The 19,247-nt window shown below is 35.5% G+C and overlaps 1 protein-coding gene across 5 annotated transcripts in view; it reads right to left on the bottom strand.

The window, feature by feature from the left end:
- The window catches only part of CPLANE1 (ciliogenesis and planar polarity effector 1), a 140,761-nt gene that overhangs the window by 89,579 nt on the left and 31,935 nt on the right, over window positions 1-19,247 (bottom strand). For all 5 annotated transcript variants that reach the window (XM_030331050.1, XM_030331058.1, XM_030331076.1 and 2 more), the window contains exons 15-22: window positions 18,780-18,944; window positions 14,670-14,843; window positions 11,305-11,533; window positions 10,003-10,142; window positions 8,149-8,366; window positions 5,787-5,951; window positions 1,176-1,314; window positions 128-237 (exon numbers count right to left, since the gene is read on the bottom strand). In XM_030331050.1, the coding sequence (XP_030186910.1) occupies window positions 128-237; window positions 1,176-1,314; window positions 5,787-5,951; window positions 8,149-8,366; window positions 10,003-10,142; window positions 11,305-11,533; window positions 14,670-14,843; window positions 18,780-18,944 (1,340 nt within the window). The remainder of the gene's footprint in view (window positions 1-127; window positions 238-1,175; window positions 1,315-5,786; window positions 5,952-8,148; window positions 8,367-10,002; window positions 10,143-11,304; window positions 11,534-14,669; window positions 14,844-18,779; window positions 18,945-19,247) is intronic.

Genomic DNA, 19,247 nt, shown 5'->3' with positions numbered 1-19,247 from the left:
ACGCTTAACCGACTGCGCCACCCAGGTGCCCCAAGAAAGTTTGTCAGAAAACAATAAAACCTTCTATCAAGCAGTAATTTCCCAAGTAATGTTTGTTCATTTTTCTTATTCTTGTGTAGGTAAATACCTTTTTCCCCTCCACATTTTCTCTTGCTTTCTGGTATTGCCTGCAACTATAGGATAACTTATCACGAACATGTAGCATCCAACACAAAGCACAAAGTTCTCTGAAGCAACCTAAACCAGGGATACAAATATAAAAGATTGGATTAGTATGTATATTACTATTATAACAACTTCACCTCTGCTGGGTATTTTTTTTACCAAAACCAATGTCTTTATTTTGTTGATTATGAAACAAACATATGCTCATTGCCAACACCTTAAATAAAAGTCATGGAGGGGCGCCTGGGTGGCGCAGTCGGTTAAGCGTCCGACTTCAGCCAGGTCACGATCTCGCGGTCCGTGAGTTCGAGCCCCGCGTCAGGCTCTGGGCTGATGGCTCGGAGCCTGGAGCCTGTTTCCGATTCTGTGTCTCCCTCTCTCTCTGCCCCTCCCCCGTTCATGCTCTGTCTCTCTCTGTCCCAAAAATAAATAAACGTTGAAAAAAAAAAATTAAAAAAAAAAAAAAAGTCATGGAAATCCTTTCATAATTTTTATACACATTATTCTAGAGCATTTCACGCATGTCAGTTGCATGAAAATATTGAAAACAGTTTTAGAATAAATAACTTACTCTATTTACTAGAGTAAATAAATTAGTAGTTTACTTGCTTTAAACTTCATAGTATATTGTAGATAATGTTCGAAGCCAACACACATAGCTCTACTTAATACTGTACAGCTCATTTATTTGGAAAATCATTTATGATAGGCATTTAAGTTTAAAATTTTTTAATACTAGAAACATACTTTCCATTATTGAACAATGTTTTATTAAAAGCAATACAAGTACACAAATATATATATAATTACACTTTGCACGCTGTTTTGAAACTAGCTCTTCTTTTCACTTAATGTATCCTGGATACATTTCCACGGTGGTTACACACACATATCTTTTCATTGCCAGCATAATATTCCACTGTATAGAAACTTCACCAAATCAACTGCAAATTACATCATTATCAATATTTAGGCCTAATTTCTAAGCAAGCAGTTCATTTTGGACAAACCTATTGCTTTAACGGAAACTTCATCAAGCTTGCTGTCTCCAGTTGCTCCAGGTCGAAAGAATGCTACACCTCCTTTACAATAATTAAGTAATGACTCAGGGAAAGGACTCAATGAAGGAAGGGACCCTTTCATTCGAATCTGAAAGAATGATAGAATATGTTAATTATCAGTCATCTAAATCTATTTTTAAGGAAACTATAAAGCAACAAACAAGACAGGTAACATAAACCATAGAGAATGAAAAATACAGCATGGTTCTTATACTGTGTAAGAAAGTATCTCTGAAATGAACTATCCTTTCAGAAACTTGGCTCATATATTTAAATGTTTATTTATTTTGAGGGAGAAAAAAATGTGCACGGGGAAGGACACAGAAAGAGAGAGAGAGAGAGAGAGAGAATCCAAAGCAGGTTCCGCACTGTCAGCTCATGGCCTCATGGCGGGGTTCAGTCTCACAAACCCTGAGATCATGACGTGAGCCAAAATCAAGAGTCGAATACTTAACTGACTAAGCCACCCAGGTGCCCCGCTGAGAAATTTAATTCAAGAAATTCACTAAGTTAGAACACAAAAGAGAAAAGAAGGTTGTAAAGGCAATTTTTTCTGTCACTCAGTTTTGCCTATATAGAACTTGATGCTATTTGTCCTTTCCCCAAAGGCATAATAAAGAAATTTAAGCATCTAACTCTCATTCAAAATAAAACTATGTGCAGTACCTAAAAACAAATATGACAAAAGGTATATCTACCTACATAACTTTTTTTTTTTTTTTGAGAGAGAGAGTGTGTGTGAGGGGGAAGAGGGGCAGAGGGAGAAAGAGAATTTTTTTTTTTACTTTATTTATTTATTTACATCCAAGTTAGTTAGTATATAGTGCAACAATGATTTCAGGAGTAGAATCCTTAATGCCCCTTACCCATTTAGCCCAACCCCCCACAACCCCTCCAGTAACCCTCTGTTTGTTCTTCACCTTTAAGAGTCTCTTCTGTTTTGCCCCCCTCCCTGTTTTTATATTATTTTTGCTTCCCTTCCATTATGTTCATCTGTTCTTTGTCTTAAAGTCCTCATATGGATGAAGTTATATGATATTTGTCTTTCTCTAATTTCGCTTAGCATAATACCCTCTAGTTCCATCCATGTAGTTGTGAATGGCAAGATTTCGTTCTTTTTGATTGCCAAGTAATACTCCATTGTGTATATATACCACATCTTCTTTATCTGTTCATCTGTTGATGGATATTTGCGCTCTTTCCATACTTTGGCTATTGTTGATAGTGCTGCTATAAACATTGGGGTACATGTGTGCCCTCAAAACAGCATACCTGTATCCCTTGAATAAATAACCTAGTAGTGCAATTGCTGGGTCATAGGGTAGTTCTACTTTTAATTTGAGAAAGAGAATCTTAATCAGGCTCCACGCTCAGCATACAGCCCAACGTGGGGCTCTATCCTACAACCCTGGGATCATGATCTGAGCTGAAATCAAGAATCGGAGTCTCAACCAACTGAGCCACCCAGTTGCCCCTACCTACATAACTTTTTCTAAGAAAATGTGAACCTGATCAAGCCTCTGTATCTCAATGAATACAGTTTAATTACCAGTTCACAGGAAATAAAAGGAAAGAGGAACAAGTCAAATGACACTAAATGAATAAACTATCAAACAAATGCAGAATACGGTACAGAACAAATGACCAAGTTTCTCTACAAACCAAGAAAAGAAAAAGAAATTAAAGGAAACTGCTATAGAATAAAAGGAAAGGAATCTAAGGGACATACACCCAAAAATGAAAGGATTAGCAGCAGGCTTGTAATCTATTTTCTCCCTCTTCTATTCATTTCTACAAAGACAGGATCTTGTCAAATCCCCTTGTAAGCATTCTAATGACAGACTTCTTGTCAAACAATGGTATTTACTAGATGTACAGAGCCTAGCTAGGTTGGTTATTATAAATAAATCTATAATGCATGGATTTATGGAGTATGGCTCATTGGAAAATGTCACACAAGCTATATAATTAAAGAGATATAAAAAGGACATGTTCAATAAGTGATATAGTTCTCTTTTGTGTCATGATGTTAAACAGAGGGCAGGTCACATCCTTCCACAGCAAGAAAAATCTTGGGAGCAATGTAAGTCCAGGTTTCACCTGTGTCTTTTAGTTACCTATATCCTTGAAATTATTGGTATAAAGTTTGATTCTGGGTTAAGTCTTTTGATTCTTATGTGTCAGACTTGAAAATATAGTCCTTCCTATTATCTCATAATCAAACATGGGTTAACTTCAGTTGGACCTTGATTTCAAAAATCTATAAAAAAGACATTTTCAAAATAATCAGAGTAATTTTATTATGGACCAGGTATTGGAATTAATAAAGAGTTATTGTTCACTTTGGTATAATGGTATGATGGTTTTAAAATATGTCCACAAATTCTTAATAATTCATTCCTTCAAAGGTATAGCCTAACTTCCCTCACCTTGAGGGTAGACCCTACTAGACCAACTAGTTTCTTTTTTTTATTGTTTTTTTGTTTATTTATTTTTGAGAGAGAGAGAGATCACGAGAATGAGCGGGGGAGGGGAAGAGAGAGGGAGACACAGAATGCAAAGTAGGCTCCAGGCTCTGAGTTGTCAGCACAGAGCCTGACGCAGGGCTCCAACCCACGAACTGCGAGATCATGACCTGAGCCAAAGTCGGATGCTAAACCAACTGAGCCACCCAGGTGCCCCTAGACCAGCTAGTTTCTAATGAACAGAATACAGAAGTGATTGTATGGGATTTCTGGGATTAAATCATAATGACATTGTAGCTTCCATCTTGCTGTCTTTTGGATCACTTCCTCAGGGGGACGCCTCTGGCCAACAACCAGCACCAACTTCTTAGCCATGTGCACGAGCCATCTTGTAATCAGATGTCTGGCCCCTATCAATTGTTCAGATTCCTGCAGCTCCAGGTCACATTTTAGTATGAACTTCATGAGAAACATGATTTTTTTGTTTCCATGAATAAAGACCTTATAATTTTGGTAGCAACAAGTGTTCCGCCATTCCCACCAATTAGAAAACATTAATTTACTACAACTAAATCTGTAGTTAAATTATATGCCCAATAAAGTCTAAATGAAAAAGGCAGAGAAAACAGCAATACAGGAGAATATAGAAGTATATACACTTATATACTGTACATACTTCTATAAGAATGGATCTCCACATCTTTGGCACCTCTCCCAATATCAATAAATACACAGGCTAACAATAAAACTATCAGATGTATTCTAGGAAGACTGAATTAGAGGGAATTTACAGGTCACTTGTGTGTATAGCTGAGGGGTTGACAAGCTTTAAAGGTAAGCCGCAAGACAAAGAGGGCACTGGACAGTCAGAGTGGCAATGACTATACACCCAAAGGCCCTAGTCTGCAGCCTGTTACGCCTTTGAGGAATGTCTTTAGCTGTGTTGATAATTTTAAGAGAATCTGCACAGTCTTTATGCTAGCTGCATTAATTAAAGCTAGATCAAATGAGATAACTGTTGGGATTTAGTACATAAGGTAAAACCTCAATGGAAACCTAATTACAACTTTATTGTAGAAAACTGTTTACTTAAATAATTTTTAAAATGAAGTTTCCTATAACAAATAATCAGGTTCAGCAGACCTTGAAACTATTAAAACCAATCTTTCAATAATACAGGAAAACTCTTTGCCATACTTTAAAAACAACTTTGGGATAACAAGATACAGAATGGGTACAGTTTCATCTTACATTTTTATAGTAGCTGTATGCAAATTTCACAAATCGTTCTCTCTAAAAAAAGTCTAATTTTCAAAAACAACTTGGAAACTTCTCAAAGTCTAAAGTTTCCTACCAAAAATAGTAAATTCTTGTTTTAAACATAACCAAGGGCCAAATTAAAGACATTTAGGGCTAATAATATTTAGTTCCACATTTCACAGAGACAGACAACTGGCCTACAAAGGATGTGCAGCTGGAGAAGCGACATACCAACAAATGTCCCATCTGACTGTTGATCAGGTAAGAACGCAACTATGACTCAGCTGAGGTCAGTGTGGAAGGGGATGATGGCCCCAGAATCACACTGAATTGCACATCTCAGAAGATAGCAAGGGAGAGACTCCAACTGGTGGAGAGTACTGAAAGGAAACACACAGCCAAGAACCAACTCTAACCTCCCAGGGCTTGACCCCACATTAGTCCCCACAGAACACAGTAGATAGTATTTCAGAGCGAAGTTGGGGTAAACCCTGAACTGAGCTTACATCTTCAATGATGGTGGGACAAAGAAAAAAAGTAACTGAACTACCTACATATAACTACCAGTTATATATAACTTACTATATTTTACTTTGTATTGTCAGACAGGATGGGACTAACAAAGAGATTCAGTTCAGAGTCCTTATCTTTCAGCAGAAAAAATTTAGTCTGGCTAGGTTGCTTATTATAAACAAACCTGAAATCTATTGATTCATAGTATAGGATTCCTTGGGAAAATGTCATGATTATAAATATTTGGAGATATTAATAAATATTAGTATATTTAAATAGTTTAACATAGCATAGCACATAAATGACTAAGACATCTCCACACCTTCTGCATGACTTTTCTTGCCCATCTCAACTGCAAGATGTACCACTGTGCTACCGGCAAAGAACAGCGAGCTGCCCGGAAAAGCAAGAGAACACGCTGAAGGATTCCAGACACCTTTTGGCGATTATCCTTTTCAGCTTTTAAAAGAAGATCATCACCATCTTCCTAAAGAAAATAAAACAATCGATTCTTAGTAGATAGTAATATGAAAATTTTAAATGTTACAGTGAAAATAAAAATAGTGCTTCTCAAACTAGAATGTTCCTGGAGATTTATGAAGGATATTTTGAGGGATGGCCTCATAGATTTCAACTATAGCTATTTCTAGTGTCAAAGAAATTTCTCTCATCTCAAATAATGTAAAGGGCTAAACTGACCCTAAGCCTAAGTCTTCCCCTACAAGCAGTTAAAGCCCACCACTCCAGACTCCATTGGTAGAATGTTATAAAGAGGGCTCCTTTTAAGGAGAATGCCTTTTCCCTTCTATGCCTGGAAAAATCCTTATATTTCAATGTCGGCCCCTCTGTGAAGCTCTCCTGTTGTGTGTGACTATGGCACTTTGCTCAGACATCCATGACAATTTTCACTAAATTATTCTGTACTGATTCATGTATGTTTCCCACCATACTGAGATCTACTCAAAAGCAAAGACCTTGTCATCTATCTTTGTATTAACATAACGCATAGAATAAAGGCCAGCATGTAGTAGGATCCAACAAACGTTTGCTGAATAAACACTAACAAGCCAGTAGCTAAAAATTAGTTTCTAGAGAATGAGAAAGTATCTAAACATTTGCTTCCCCATCATCCTACCACAGTTACTTCTTCACAGTACTCAATTTTTAATGGAGTATCTGCCCTTCCCCTACATAGCCCATACGATTCAGTGAGAGCTGATACTTCCCCAGCTCTCAGGGGAAGGCCCTAAGGGGCTACAAAATGTACTTTGCATTACCCTAGCCAAGAGTGACTCCCAGTACCCTTGCCTGGAATGCTGGAGAAGAAATACTTGTACTGTTTTTGTTTTTCCCCTTCTCTCTCCCTCTGGACATGGACAAGGTATCCTTAGAAGCTGCTGGCATCCATTCTGCTCCCACAAAGAGAGATGGACTTAAGTTGAAACTGCCACCTTAGAAAATAAACTGGAGAGAAAGAGCTCAAGTCTGTGGTAGCATAACTGAGTCAAAAGGCTACCCTACTTAACTGGGCTTCTTAATTATGCCAGCCAACTTACCAAGTTTTCTATTATACCCAATCCAAAGGGTCCTAATTGATATAGAGTGATACTTAGGAGAAATCCTACCACTGAGGATTATTTTAATAAAAACAAAATAATAAAATGAATCACTACTAAGGATAGTAACCACTCAAACTAATATCAGCATAGGCTATTCCAAAAATAGCTTAAATGGTATTCCTAATTTCTAAACCAATGTGTTGAAGACTCAGATGTGACAGAAAAGAGAATTATTAAGAAATACAATGGACTATTTATTTCTTCCATGTATAACATATTACATTTGAAATATCAATAAGTGAAATATTTTTAACCTATTGAAATATAACCTTAAATATAACAAATAACAATATAACAAAAAACTCAAAAAGGAAAAGAAAAAAACCAGGTAAGAGATAGAGGCTGCTAATACTAAAACAGTAAGCAGTAAAGAAACAATACCAGAATCACTTAAAAATATCAAACATTAAAATAATTTGCATTCATACTTAAAATCTTAAAGCCAGCTAATTATAATGTTGTGATTTTTAGTGAGAGCAGAGAAAAAGTTCCTGAGAGGAACACTGTCTTGCTGTTTATATGACAGAACTATCAACTGAATAGTGCAGGAGAAAAAAATGACCTATCAAATTAAAAAAAAAAAAAAAAATCAAAAGAAGTCTTTCAAAAGAATCAAAGACAATGAGGTAAATAAAAGACCAAAATAATGTAGGTCTTCTAAAATCTGACATTTATTATTTATTACCCTAAACAAACATCTATTTTTTTAAAACCTGCATATAGAGAATCCTCTCTTGATTTTGTTTTATTATTGCAATAATTTTAATATTTATTGAATGTGTACTATGTGTCCTAGGCCCTAAGGTAAAAGCTTTTACAGAATATCTCATTTAATCCTAACAATACTATTATTACAGGTACTATCATCATCTGCATTTTACAGATAAGGAAACTTAAACAGTTTAGTACATTAAGATTATACAATTAATAAACAGCAAAGCTAGGATCTGGAAGTTTGTCTTCAGAGCTTGCATTCCTAACTTGATAACTATTATCAAGTTGTCTATTGTAAAATTTGGATAAAATCAACTTTAAATTAATTAAAAGGTTAAGAACTAAGCTTACTTCACTAAGAATAGCTGGCTGAGGACAATATAATGGAGGAGCCGGGAGATACAAGCCGACCGGGACTAAGCCCCACAGTCTCTTAGTGAAGTCCTTGGCAGAGTTTAGCAGAAGTTGAAACGTCTCTGAAAGAATATCTGCATCAGCCATAACTGCTGCTTTCAGTACTTCCTGCACTGAACCAAAGAGGAGATTTGCATCTTCTTCTTCAATGGGATCTACCAAATACAAAATTAAGTAAAATAGTTAAAATTTATATTATGCTGATCCTATTTTGTAGTATAAAATTTCGTACCTGAAAAAAATTATCATCAAAAATGAACATAATGGTTGACATGCAAAACATCTCAACTTCTACACAGAAATTTAATAACAATTCTGTTACTTTAAGATTATAGAGGGGGGCAGGGGCACCTGGATGGCTCAGTCAGTTGAGTATCTGCTCAGGTATTCGGCTCAGGTCATGATCTCATGGTTTGTGGGTTCGAGCCCTGTATCGGGCTCTGTGCTGACAGCTCGGAGACTGCTTCTGATTCTGTGTCTCCCTCTCTCTGTACCTCCCCAACTTGTGCTCTGTCTCTCTGTCTCTCTCTCAAAAATAAATAAATATTAAAAAAAAATAAAAAAAAAAAAAGATTATAGAGGGGGGCAGTGCCTGGATGGCTCAGTAGGTTAAGCACTGGACTCCTGATTTGGGCTCAGGTCATGATCTCATGGTTTATGAGCGCCAGCCCCGCATCAGGCTCCGTGTTGGGTGTGGAGTCTACTTAAGATTCCCTTTCTCTCTGCCTCTCCTGTGTATGCTCGCTCTATCAAATAAACAAATAAAAATTAAAAAATTTTAAAAGATCAGAGCATAAGACCTTTTGCAAACTTATACAAGATATTATAATAACAACAACTATGTAACAAAAATATACTTGGAACATAGTCCTGAGTTAAAAAATAATAAATGAAAAAATACTGATGGGAAAAAAGTATCAAGAAAGACACCAAAATAAAATACAACATTATGTGAATGCAGCTAGTGGGAGAGTAATTTTTTTTCTTAACATTCCACCATAGTACTTTTTTAACTGATTGAGCCACCCAGGTGTCCCTTTTAGTCTTTTTTTTCAAAACGAACTTTCATGTAGTTACATTTTCTCTCCATTTATTTTCAAAAATATTGGCAGGTAATTATCAAAGTTTTCAGTAAGATTTCCAGGTATTATGCATTCTTTCTGGAAAGAGAAGTTACAATTAGTAAGTTCTAAGAATCTAGAGTTAGAAGCCTCTCTGCTTAATGGAGACAAGAACTAATAAAACCAAAGGGTCCTACAGTAGTCAGCACATACAACCTTAAGTACCCAACTTCATTACTTTTTCATCTAAATGTCTCCAGCTATAAAACAAATTTTACAGGGCTCCTGAGTAAATCTATGTAATATATGTGATATTACATTATTTTTAATTTTGTAATACTACTATAAAATTTTCAAATTAAAAACAAAACCAACTCTGTGATTTATGCACTAGTCAAGAGTTGAACTAAATACTTTTAAGTACCCTCCTGTTTATGAGATTCTACGACTCTATGAGTGCAAAAGAAAATAATCCAAATATAGCAAAATACAACTAGTCAAAAAATATGTATGAAAAATCAGAGTATCATTCAGTTACTGATCATTGTTTTTTGAGCTGGCATAAATTTTAGAAGCTCCCATGATTAAGAATAAATAGCATACTTTTATATTTGATAAGCTTACTTCAAAGTGTTAATATATTTATGGATATTAATAAGCTTTTTAAAATATCAGAAGGTTTATATCAATTAAGCTGATATATATGTCAGACTATATGTAGGTAACACACCTGTAAATTGTTTGTATTTTGAGCCCATTTCATTTTTTGTTTCCAAAGGGGCTGGCCGACCTAAAAAACACTGCAGTTTTTCCTGGAAAATCTGTGCTGGAGTCATATTTATTGGCAAATTCAGACCCTTTTTCTTGGACCTGAAATCACATCAAATTAAGGAAAATGAATCCAAATTCTGAAAAAAGGAAATATTAACACATTAAGAGCTAAACATAAAATGTTAAGGAACAGTGAAATTTACTTTTATTCATCCTCTATTTTAAAAAGTAATAATTGGGGGAAAATAATTGGGGAAATATTACATTAAGGAGATTTTTAAGGGTCTCCAGGATTATGATACTAATATACCTTCCCATCATTATTTCCCATTGCTGCCCTCCATACTACTCGATCCAAATTGAACCAAACTTGTCTTTTGCCATATGCCTTTGCTCATGTTTGAAATGTTATCTCTCTCCACAGCTACTCAATTTGTTGAGATTCTGTCTTTTCTTCAATGCCCATCTAAATGTTATCTCCATTTCCTGTCCTATGCCCATTTGATATTATTGCTCTCTCCACTGCACCACTGGCACTTTTCTTACCGTATTATCTAAATTATAATAATGTTTTGTGCTCGCTTTGGCAGCACATACACTAAATTATAATAATGTTTTGCCTTAATTTCTCTACTAAACTATAAATGCCTTAAACATGGAGTCTATGTACCCTTTAACTTTATATCCATTAAACTACCTGGCACAGAGCTTAGTACAGAGCACTTACTTAAGAAATATACATATGTTGAATTATTGAACTGAAAAATATCAAAGATATAGTAGTACTATAATAGAAAAGTTAAAATATAGAGATAGATTTATTAGCTTAAAATTCAAACCCTACTTAAAATAGGCAAACTCTCCCATTGACTATAAGCACTTCGAGGACATTACTAACAAATATGCTAAATAAAAAGGTTGTTTTTTTTTTTTAATAAAAGATTTAACACAAAAGAGCTGCTGAGCTATCCAACACAGTAGCCCCTAACTGCATTTAGCTATTTAAATTTAAATTAGGTTGAAAGTTCAATTCCTTGGTCTTATTAGCCACAATTCACGTGCTCAATGGTTACATGTGGCTAACAGCTATCATACTGAACTGCACATAGAGAACATTTCCCTCACTGAAGAAAGTTTTATTGGACAATTCTGGACTAAGGATTCCACAAAGTGCATAAATGCCAGCAATGAGAGAAATAAAAAATAGTTAGATGATACTATTATACTGTTTCTCAACCTACGTTTGCCTAAAAATACATACCTTGTGAAATTACTATCATGTTTACAGAATAGTTGGAAGGCCACACCAATTGAAACAGATGTCTTCCAGTCTCCAAGTTTATGTGCCAACCACACAGCCTCTGGAACTAGGCCACCAATAAGTAATAATTCAAGGGCATATTCAACTGTCCAAACATTAGAAAGATTCTGATCTCTTACAACACTGGCCACCTTAGAGTGTTGCAGAGGAATAAGTCGAAGGGACCGTTCTATGTGTAAATAAAAGAAAATGGATATTAACAATTACATTTATCAGAATCACTCCTCCTCACATACTTACATACCTTTTTTTTATTAAGATTTTATTTTTAAGTAATCTCTACACTGAACATGGGGCTTGAACTTTATAACCTGGTGATCAAGAGTTGCATGCTCCACTGACTGAGCCAGCCAGGAGCCCCTATCTCTTTAATTAGTATTTTCTAATAATCAGCCTCAACTGCTGATATGTTATTGGAGATACGTTTTTTGAAACAGTGCTCCAGCTATTTCCCTGTTAACTTTGGGTAAAATACAAGTTAGACAAGGAGATAGCAGCTCACGAAATGCTCTAAAGTGCTAGTGTAGTAGCTATATGTATACACACACCTCCATAAAGTGAAAGAGAACTTCCATAGACGTTTAAACTGTTTGGGGGATTCTTTGATGACTAAAGTTCTCAAGAAAGTGATCTAAAACTAAATGTTGGTTGAATCAAGGTAGAAGCAGGACTATGGGTATCTTCTGAACCTAAACCTGGTGGAATTTGTCACACACCTTACATGGAGGGCCCATCTTTGAAGCAAGTGTCCATCCCGTGCACACTTGCTTCAACGGAAGCAAGTAAGGTACAAAATGGTTTAAAATAATACTTAACATACTCCAGTTTGTTTGTTTTTTTTTAGCACTGAAGAATATGACTCATTAGTGGGTCATGAAATAAATGCCAGCATTCTTAAAAAATGGAACAGAACAGGATACAGAAACAGAAGAGATAGCATCAGAGTACATTACATAAAACAAATATAAATACAATTTAATGAAAATGCTGTGTCAGATAATATAAACATACAAATGTACACTTAAATGTACTGGGCCACAGTGTACAATTTATTACTGTGGGCTGCTCTGAGAGAGGGGGGGGGGGAGAGGGGAGGAGAGAGAGAGAGAGAGAGAGAGAGAGAGAGAGAGAGAGAGAGAGAGAGAGAGAATCTCAAGCAGGCTCCATGCTGTTAGCATGGATCTCAGATCTCACGAACCATAAGATAATGGTCTGAGCCAAAATCAAGAGTCAGATACTTAACCAACTCAGCAACCCAGGTGCCCTGAACTGCTATTTTTTTTTAAAAAATACATATTGCTGGGGTGCCTGGGTGGCTCAGCTGGCTAAGCGTCCAACTTTGGCTCAGGTCATGATCTTACAGTTTGTGAGTTCAAGCTCTACATTGGGCTCACTGCTGTCAACTCTGTCCACCTCTCTCTCTGCCCCCCTCTCTCTCGATCTCTCACAAAAATAAAACATTTTAAAAAATAAAAATAAAATAAAAATATATATTGCTAAGATTTCCACTCACTCCCTCAAAATAAAACTGGCAAATAGTATATGTGGGTTTCTGCTTCTTGAAACAATTAGTTTCTCATGTGATCAACATAGTCTCTCCCCACACCAAACACTAACACTTTGGCTCTTTGACAAACACATTTGGATAGAAACAAAAAATTTCGTCATTCACTTGAATGTTTGATTCTGCATAGGCAAACAGCCAGGATATTGATTAAATTTGTCCTAGCTTTTCATTTACTATGAGAAAGGTACTGTACTATTGAAAGAACTTGAATGATTTAATTTTCTGAAAATTTTATTGCTTTGCTTTCATACAATAAACATCACATCAAATAAGCAACACAAATCCCCAATACATTCTGCCACTAGTTCTGATTTAAAAGATTAATATGAAATCTATTGTAAGTCAAGACTATAGATACCCTTTTTCAAGATACTAGGAAATTAAAGAAACTAAAGGCTATATACCAAGTTCCAGGTATTTAGATTTTTCAGTAATTACCGTCTCAGGCTTAGGAAGAGATCACAAAATTTTCTTTCCTAGCCTCTCCTCTCACTGGGAAGATATTTACAAACAAATATAAATTAAAAGGAATTAAAAGGTGTGTCTTTGAGCTTTTATAAATGTTTATGAATATGTCCAAAATCAATTCAATAATTCTATCACCTTTTTTCCTACAGTGTGAGAAAAATCAATGTTCCCTAGGTATGCAAAGTGATCTGAAAAGATCATGCCAAACAGCTCAAGTCCTATAAATAATATAGGATAGGAAAGACAAGAAATTGAGACAAATTTTCTAAGTCAGGATTTGACCTTTTTTTTAAAGATTTTTCTAAAAACCACACGGAGTGCTACTTCTTCTATTCAGTAAAATGATGCAAACTAAGGATACAATTTGTTGTCAGAAACATTACTACCAAAGATAGGGAACACAAGTGATAAATACCTAGGGCTATAACAAAAAGAGAGCTTAAATGTAAAACCACCAAAATAAATAAATAAATAAATAAATAAATAAATAAATAAATAATAAATAATAAATAATAAATACAGTTGACCCTTGAACAACATGGATTTGAGCTGTGCAGGTCTACTTACATGCAGATTTCTTTTGATAAATACAGTACAGTAATATAAATGTATTTTCTTGTATAATTTTAAAAAAAATTTTTGTTTATTTATTTTTGAGAGAGAGACAGAGCACAAACAGGGAACGGGTAGAGAGAAAAGGAGACATAGAATCTGAGCTGTCAGCACAGAACCTGACACGGGGCTCGAACTCACAAACTGCCATGAGATCATCACCTGTGCCGAAGTTGGATACTTAACCAACTGAGCCACCTAGGAGCCCCTCGTATAATTTTCTTAACATTTTCTTTTTGAATAAGAATTCAGTATATTATACAAATTTTCTGAATAAGAATTCAGTATATTATACAAAATGCATATTAACGGTTTATCTTATGGATAAGGCATCTGGCCAACAGTAGTTTATTGACAGTTTCTGGGGAGTCAGAAGTTATATGTGAATTGTTGACTGCACAGGGGGTCGTCACCACTAACCCTGCATTGTTCATTGGTCAACTATAATACTGTAATTAAACAATCCATATTCAATAAAAACAAACCCAAGCAATTACCTTTCTCAGATTTTATTCGTTTACAGTCACTGAGAATCTCCTATGTGTCATACACTAAGCTAGAACAGTATTATTCCCATAGAATAATGATCACTGTATAATATGATTTTAAGTATTATGTGAATAAACAAAGTGAGAAAATTATTTGCTTACTATATTACCTGTTTTAGTATGAAGGGGAGGAAGAACATTCACATTGTGAGGTGGCAAAATGCAAAGCGGCTGATTGGTGAAATAGGCGGCCATGAAGCGAGCCATGGACTGGATAACCTTTACTGCCGCCTCAGGATGAGCACTTCTCGTCATTCCAAACTCAGAATGAGACTTCTCAGGAACTAAGGGATACAGCAAATGACCAAAGGAGATTCTGATCAAACTGTCAAAAGGTAATAATATTTAGGTTCCCAACATTACATAAGAGGAAAATTATAATTTAAAATTTTTTCTGAGATGAGCATCCATTACCTGTATGAGCTAATTTGTTTTTTTTAGGTTTATTTTTATTTATTTTGAGAGAGAGAGAACAAGCAGGGGAGGGGCAGACAGAGAGGGAGACAGAATACCAAGCAGGCTGTCAGCACAGAGCCCTACGACAAAGGGCTCAGACTCAAAAACTAGGAGATCATGACCTGAGCTGAAATCAAGAGTTGGCGGCTGAAATGACTGAGCCACCCAGGCATCCTTGAGCTAATTCATAATAGGTATTTACGCTTCTTGAGGACAATAGGACAGAAATAATTAGCTGATAATTACGAGCACATGCACTTAAGAACCACTGATGACTTTTAGCTACCAGTTTTATTTCAAAACATGGAAGGATAAATACAAAACAATCCAGCCATGATGGATTCACAAGCTTAGATTTCATTATTTTCCCTTCTTCCTTATTTTTTTTTTCTTTTATTAAAGGAGGCAGAGCTTACTACGTATATAATCTGAAAAGCACTACAACACTGATTCTTAATGCTGTCTTCTATACCATTAGATCTGGGAATTACAATACACTCCCATTGGTAAGAATGGCTCATTGTTATAAGATTCTTTTAGAAGGTAGGGACAAAAGGAATGTGTAGGGTAGAGGGAGAAAGCGGGTACGGGAGTGGGAGTTACATCAGGATTTTTTTTAATTTTTTTAATGTTTTATTTATTTTTGAGACAGACAGACAGAGCATGAGCAGAGGAGGGTCAGAGAGAGAGGGAGACACAGAATCTGAAGCAGGCTCCAGGCTCTGAGCTGTCAGCACAGAGCCTGACCCAGGGCTCAAACCCACAAACCGCGAGATCATGACCTGAGCAGAAGTCCGACGCTTAACTGACTGAGCCACCCAGGTGCCCCCGTCAGGATTTCTGCAGTAATTCTGATGTATAAATTAGCAGGAGCAAACGTGTCATCCCTATTTGAGAATCAAAACTCAGTAACACAAACTGGCATTCAGAAATTTGAAAATAGTGAAACTGTTAAATATAAATACTACAGTAACATTAATTTTTATGAAATTTATGGCCCCAATAGTAGCAAAATATTTTTCTTTCCCAGAAGTCACTTGATATATTCATAAGGATATTAAGTTCTATATGCATATGGACCATTTCTGTCTTGTCACCGTATATTTCAGCACTTAACACTACTCTTCCTCATAGAGTAGGCACTCAAGATTATTAATAAACTTTTTTTTTCATAAAGGGGATCTTGAGAAAATCTTATTAGCCTCCAAGTAGTATTCTTCATTTGGTCATTAAACATTTGGAAAAATCCTACTATTTCTTCACATTAAAGTTAAAAATACATAGGTAAGAATTATTCTCTCCTAGATAAAATTTACTGTAGGAATTATATAAAGGCAAGATTTCCAGTAATTTTAATCATACAAAATTCATTATGCAAAGCCAGAAATAAGCTCCTTAAATGGAGAGCAACCTAATTCTAAAAGATGATCACAGAGTAAAACTGTATCAATTCATAAGTAAAACAATTTTGAAAGGGTAATTCTGTGTGTAGCACAGTGATGATGTTAATAATGACAATCTTACGCAATAAAAATTATAACTATATAAAATGATTTAATGAGGTAAGTGTGCAGGAAAAAGATAACATAGCAGGCCTGACTACTTGAAAGTTTTGCTTATAATGCTGACCCTTGGATAGCATCTGGGAACTTGGATTTGGGAAAGATTCCTACCACCTTAACTAATGAGAGTGGCTCACTAGACCTAACTGTACAATCAATGTGGTTTATGCTGAACACCTATTTTTCTTCTGAGAGTGTAGAATTTTGGTAAGGGCTAGGCAGAGGGGTGACTACATGACTATCCAGCCTCTAATTAAAAACCCTGAGCACTGGGGTGCCTGGATGGCACAGTCGGCATCCAACTCTTGATCTTGGCTCAGGTCATAAACTCGCGATTCAGGAGTTCAAGCCTCACACTGGGCTCTGTGCTGATGGTGTGGAGCCTGCTTGGGATTCTGTCTCTCCTTCTCTCTAACCATCCCCCACTTGTGATCTCTCTTTCTCAAACTAAATAAATACACTTAAAAAAAAAAAAAAAAAACCTGAGCACTGAGTCTCTAAATGAGCTTCCTTGGTCAGTAATATCTCACATGTGTTGACACAACCTGTTGTCACAGGAACTAAGTGTGTCTGTCCTGTGTGACTCTACTAGGAAAGTAGTCTTGGAAGCTTGTGCCTGGTTTCCTCTGGACTTCACCCCATGCACCTGTTCCCTCTGCTAATTTTGCTTTGGAGCCTTTCATTGTAGTAGATAATAGCCTTGAGTACAACTATATTCTGAGTCCTAGCATCCTCCCTGTGAACACTGAACATGAGGGGTAGTCTTTGAGACCCCCAACCCAGTAAGGTTACACTTAATATATTCTAAACAATAGCCATTAAAAACTAAAACATACATTACTATAGGTTCAATTGACTTAAAAAGTTACATCATGTAATGATAACACCACTGGAAAAAAAAAAAAGAAGAATGTCCAATCAGTTAAAAAGTCATATAGAAAGATCTGTCAATAATGCACAGCTAACAGACCTTTCTGGAGGGCAATTACAGAAATTTATCCTTAAGAAATTATTAGTAATGCTCACAAAAATTTATGTACACTTCAGCACTATTTAAAACAGTAAATAGGTGGCAACAACTGAAATGTCCAATAATGGGGAAAAGGTTTAATAGGCTTCAAAAAAGAATATTATTTACATTAGAAAATATTCATCAAAATATTAAATTTTAAAAGACTACAAAACAATACACAGCTCTAATAATATATACATATAAATGTATACAAAAAATGGTAAGTTATAAGTAATTTTATTTTCTTTATATTTTCCATATTTTCAAAATTATCTAAAATGAACACATATTACTTCCCTAATGAACACAAAGATTTTAAAAGATAAAAATCACAAAGAGCAAGAAATCGATAAACAGTGGCTCAAACAATAAAAACCTAAGTTGGCATGGACTCCATTTAAAACTTCTGATACACTAGGCCTTTCAGACACATTTGCATGCATAGTATACACCTAATAGTTTAGTACTTATAACCATTAGAGATATATTCTATGTTCATATATACCTTTCACTCTCATTATTGCTTAGTTTAAATATACCTCTTAAAAATTTTTTTTAATGTTTATTTTATTTTTGAGACAGAGACAGAACATGAGCGGGAGAGGGGCAGAGAGCAAGGGAGACAAAGAATCTGAAGCAGGTTCCAGCCTCTGAGCTGTCAGCACACAGCCCGACACAGGGCTTGAACTCATCAAACGCGAGATCATGACCTGAGTTGAAGTTGGATGCTCAACAAACTGAACCACCCAGGCGCCTCAAAATAGACCTCTTTTAAAAAGGGGAACTCAGATACTCTGCAGCCTCTTAAGTGAATTTTTAAAAAAGACTCAGAATACCTCAGAAAGTGATTTTCATCATTTTACTAAACCACCTTAAGCAATGGTTAAAGAAAATATAAATATACTAAGGAAAAATACTCGGATACCTGATATTATGCCTAACAAATATGGCTATGAAAAAATAATGCTATTAACTCGGCAGGTAATTACTGCTAAGCCCTGAGGAGACAAAGATTTAAAAAACAAAAGCAAAAATAAAACATGATCCTTGCTAATAAGAAGTTGACAGGCCAAAATTCACCATAACATAATTTAGTCAGAGCAACCAACTTTTGTGTATAAGCAATTTCATATATAAATGTATGAATACAAATTAATGAGATTAAACATACTGACTGCTGAAATGCATACCTGAACGATCCTCATTTTCTTTTACAGGTAGGTGGGACCACTTCAATATTTCTCTTACTAGCTGATCACACAATCCTTGAGCATCATTTAAATTATAGCTATAGATGTAGCAGTAGAAAAGAGAAAGATAATAGCGTATCTGAAGAAAACATGTCCTTCTTCCTCCTTAAACAAGAATTAAGTTTACATTAAAAACATGTTAGCACAATTTGACAATAAATTATATTACAAAATACAAAGGTAAAATAAACTAGATTAAAAAATAAAAACAAGTTAGCAAAAAAACCAAAAAAACATGTTAGCAAGGTAATGTTCTTTTTTTTTTTTTTTTAAGTTTATTTATTTAGGGGGCACCTGGGTGGCTCAGTCAGTTAAGCACTGGACTCTTGGTTTCAGCTCAGGTCATGATCTTGCAGTTCGTGAGTTAGAGCCCCGTGTCAGGCTCCACGCTGACAGAGTGGAGCCTGC

The sequence above is a fragment of the Lynx canadensis genome, chromosome A1, assembly GCF_007474595.2.
Source record: "Lynx canadensis isolate LIC74 chromosome A1, mLynCan4.pri.v2, whole genome shotgun sequence".
Classification (NCBI taxonomy): Eukaryota; Metazoa; Chordata; class Mammalia; order Carnivora; family Felidae; genus Lynx; species Lynx canadensis.
The sequence above is the reverse complement of the archived record's forward strand: the minus strand, read 5'-3'. Positions and strand labels throughout refer to the sequence as shown.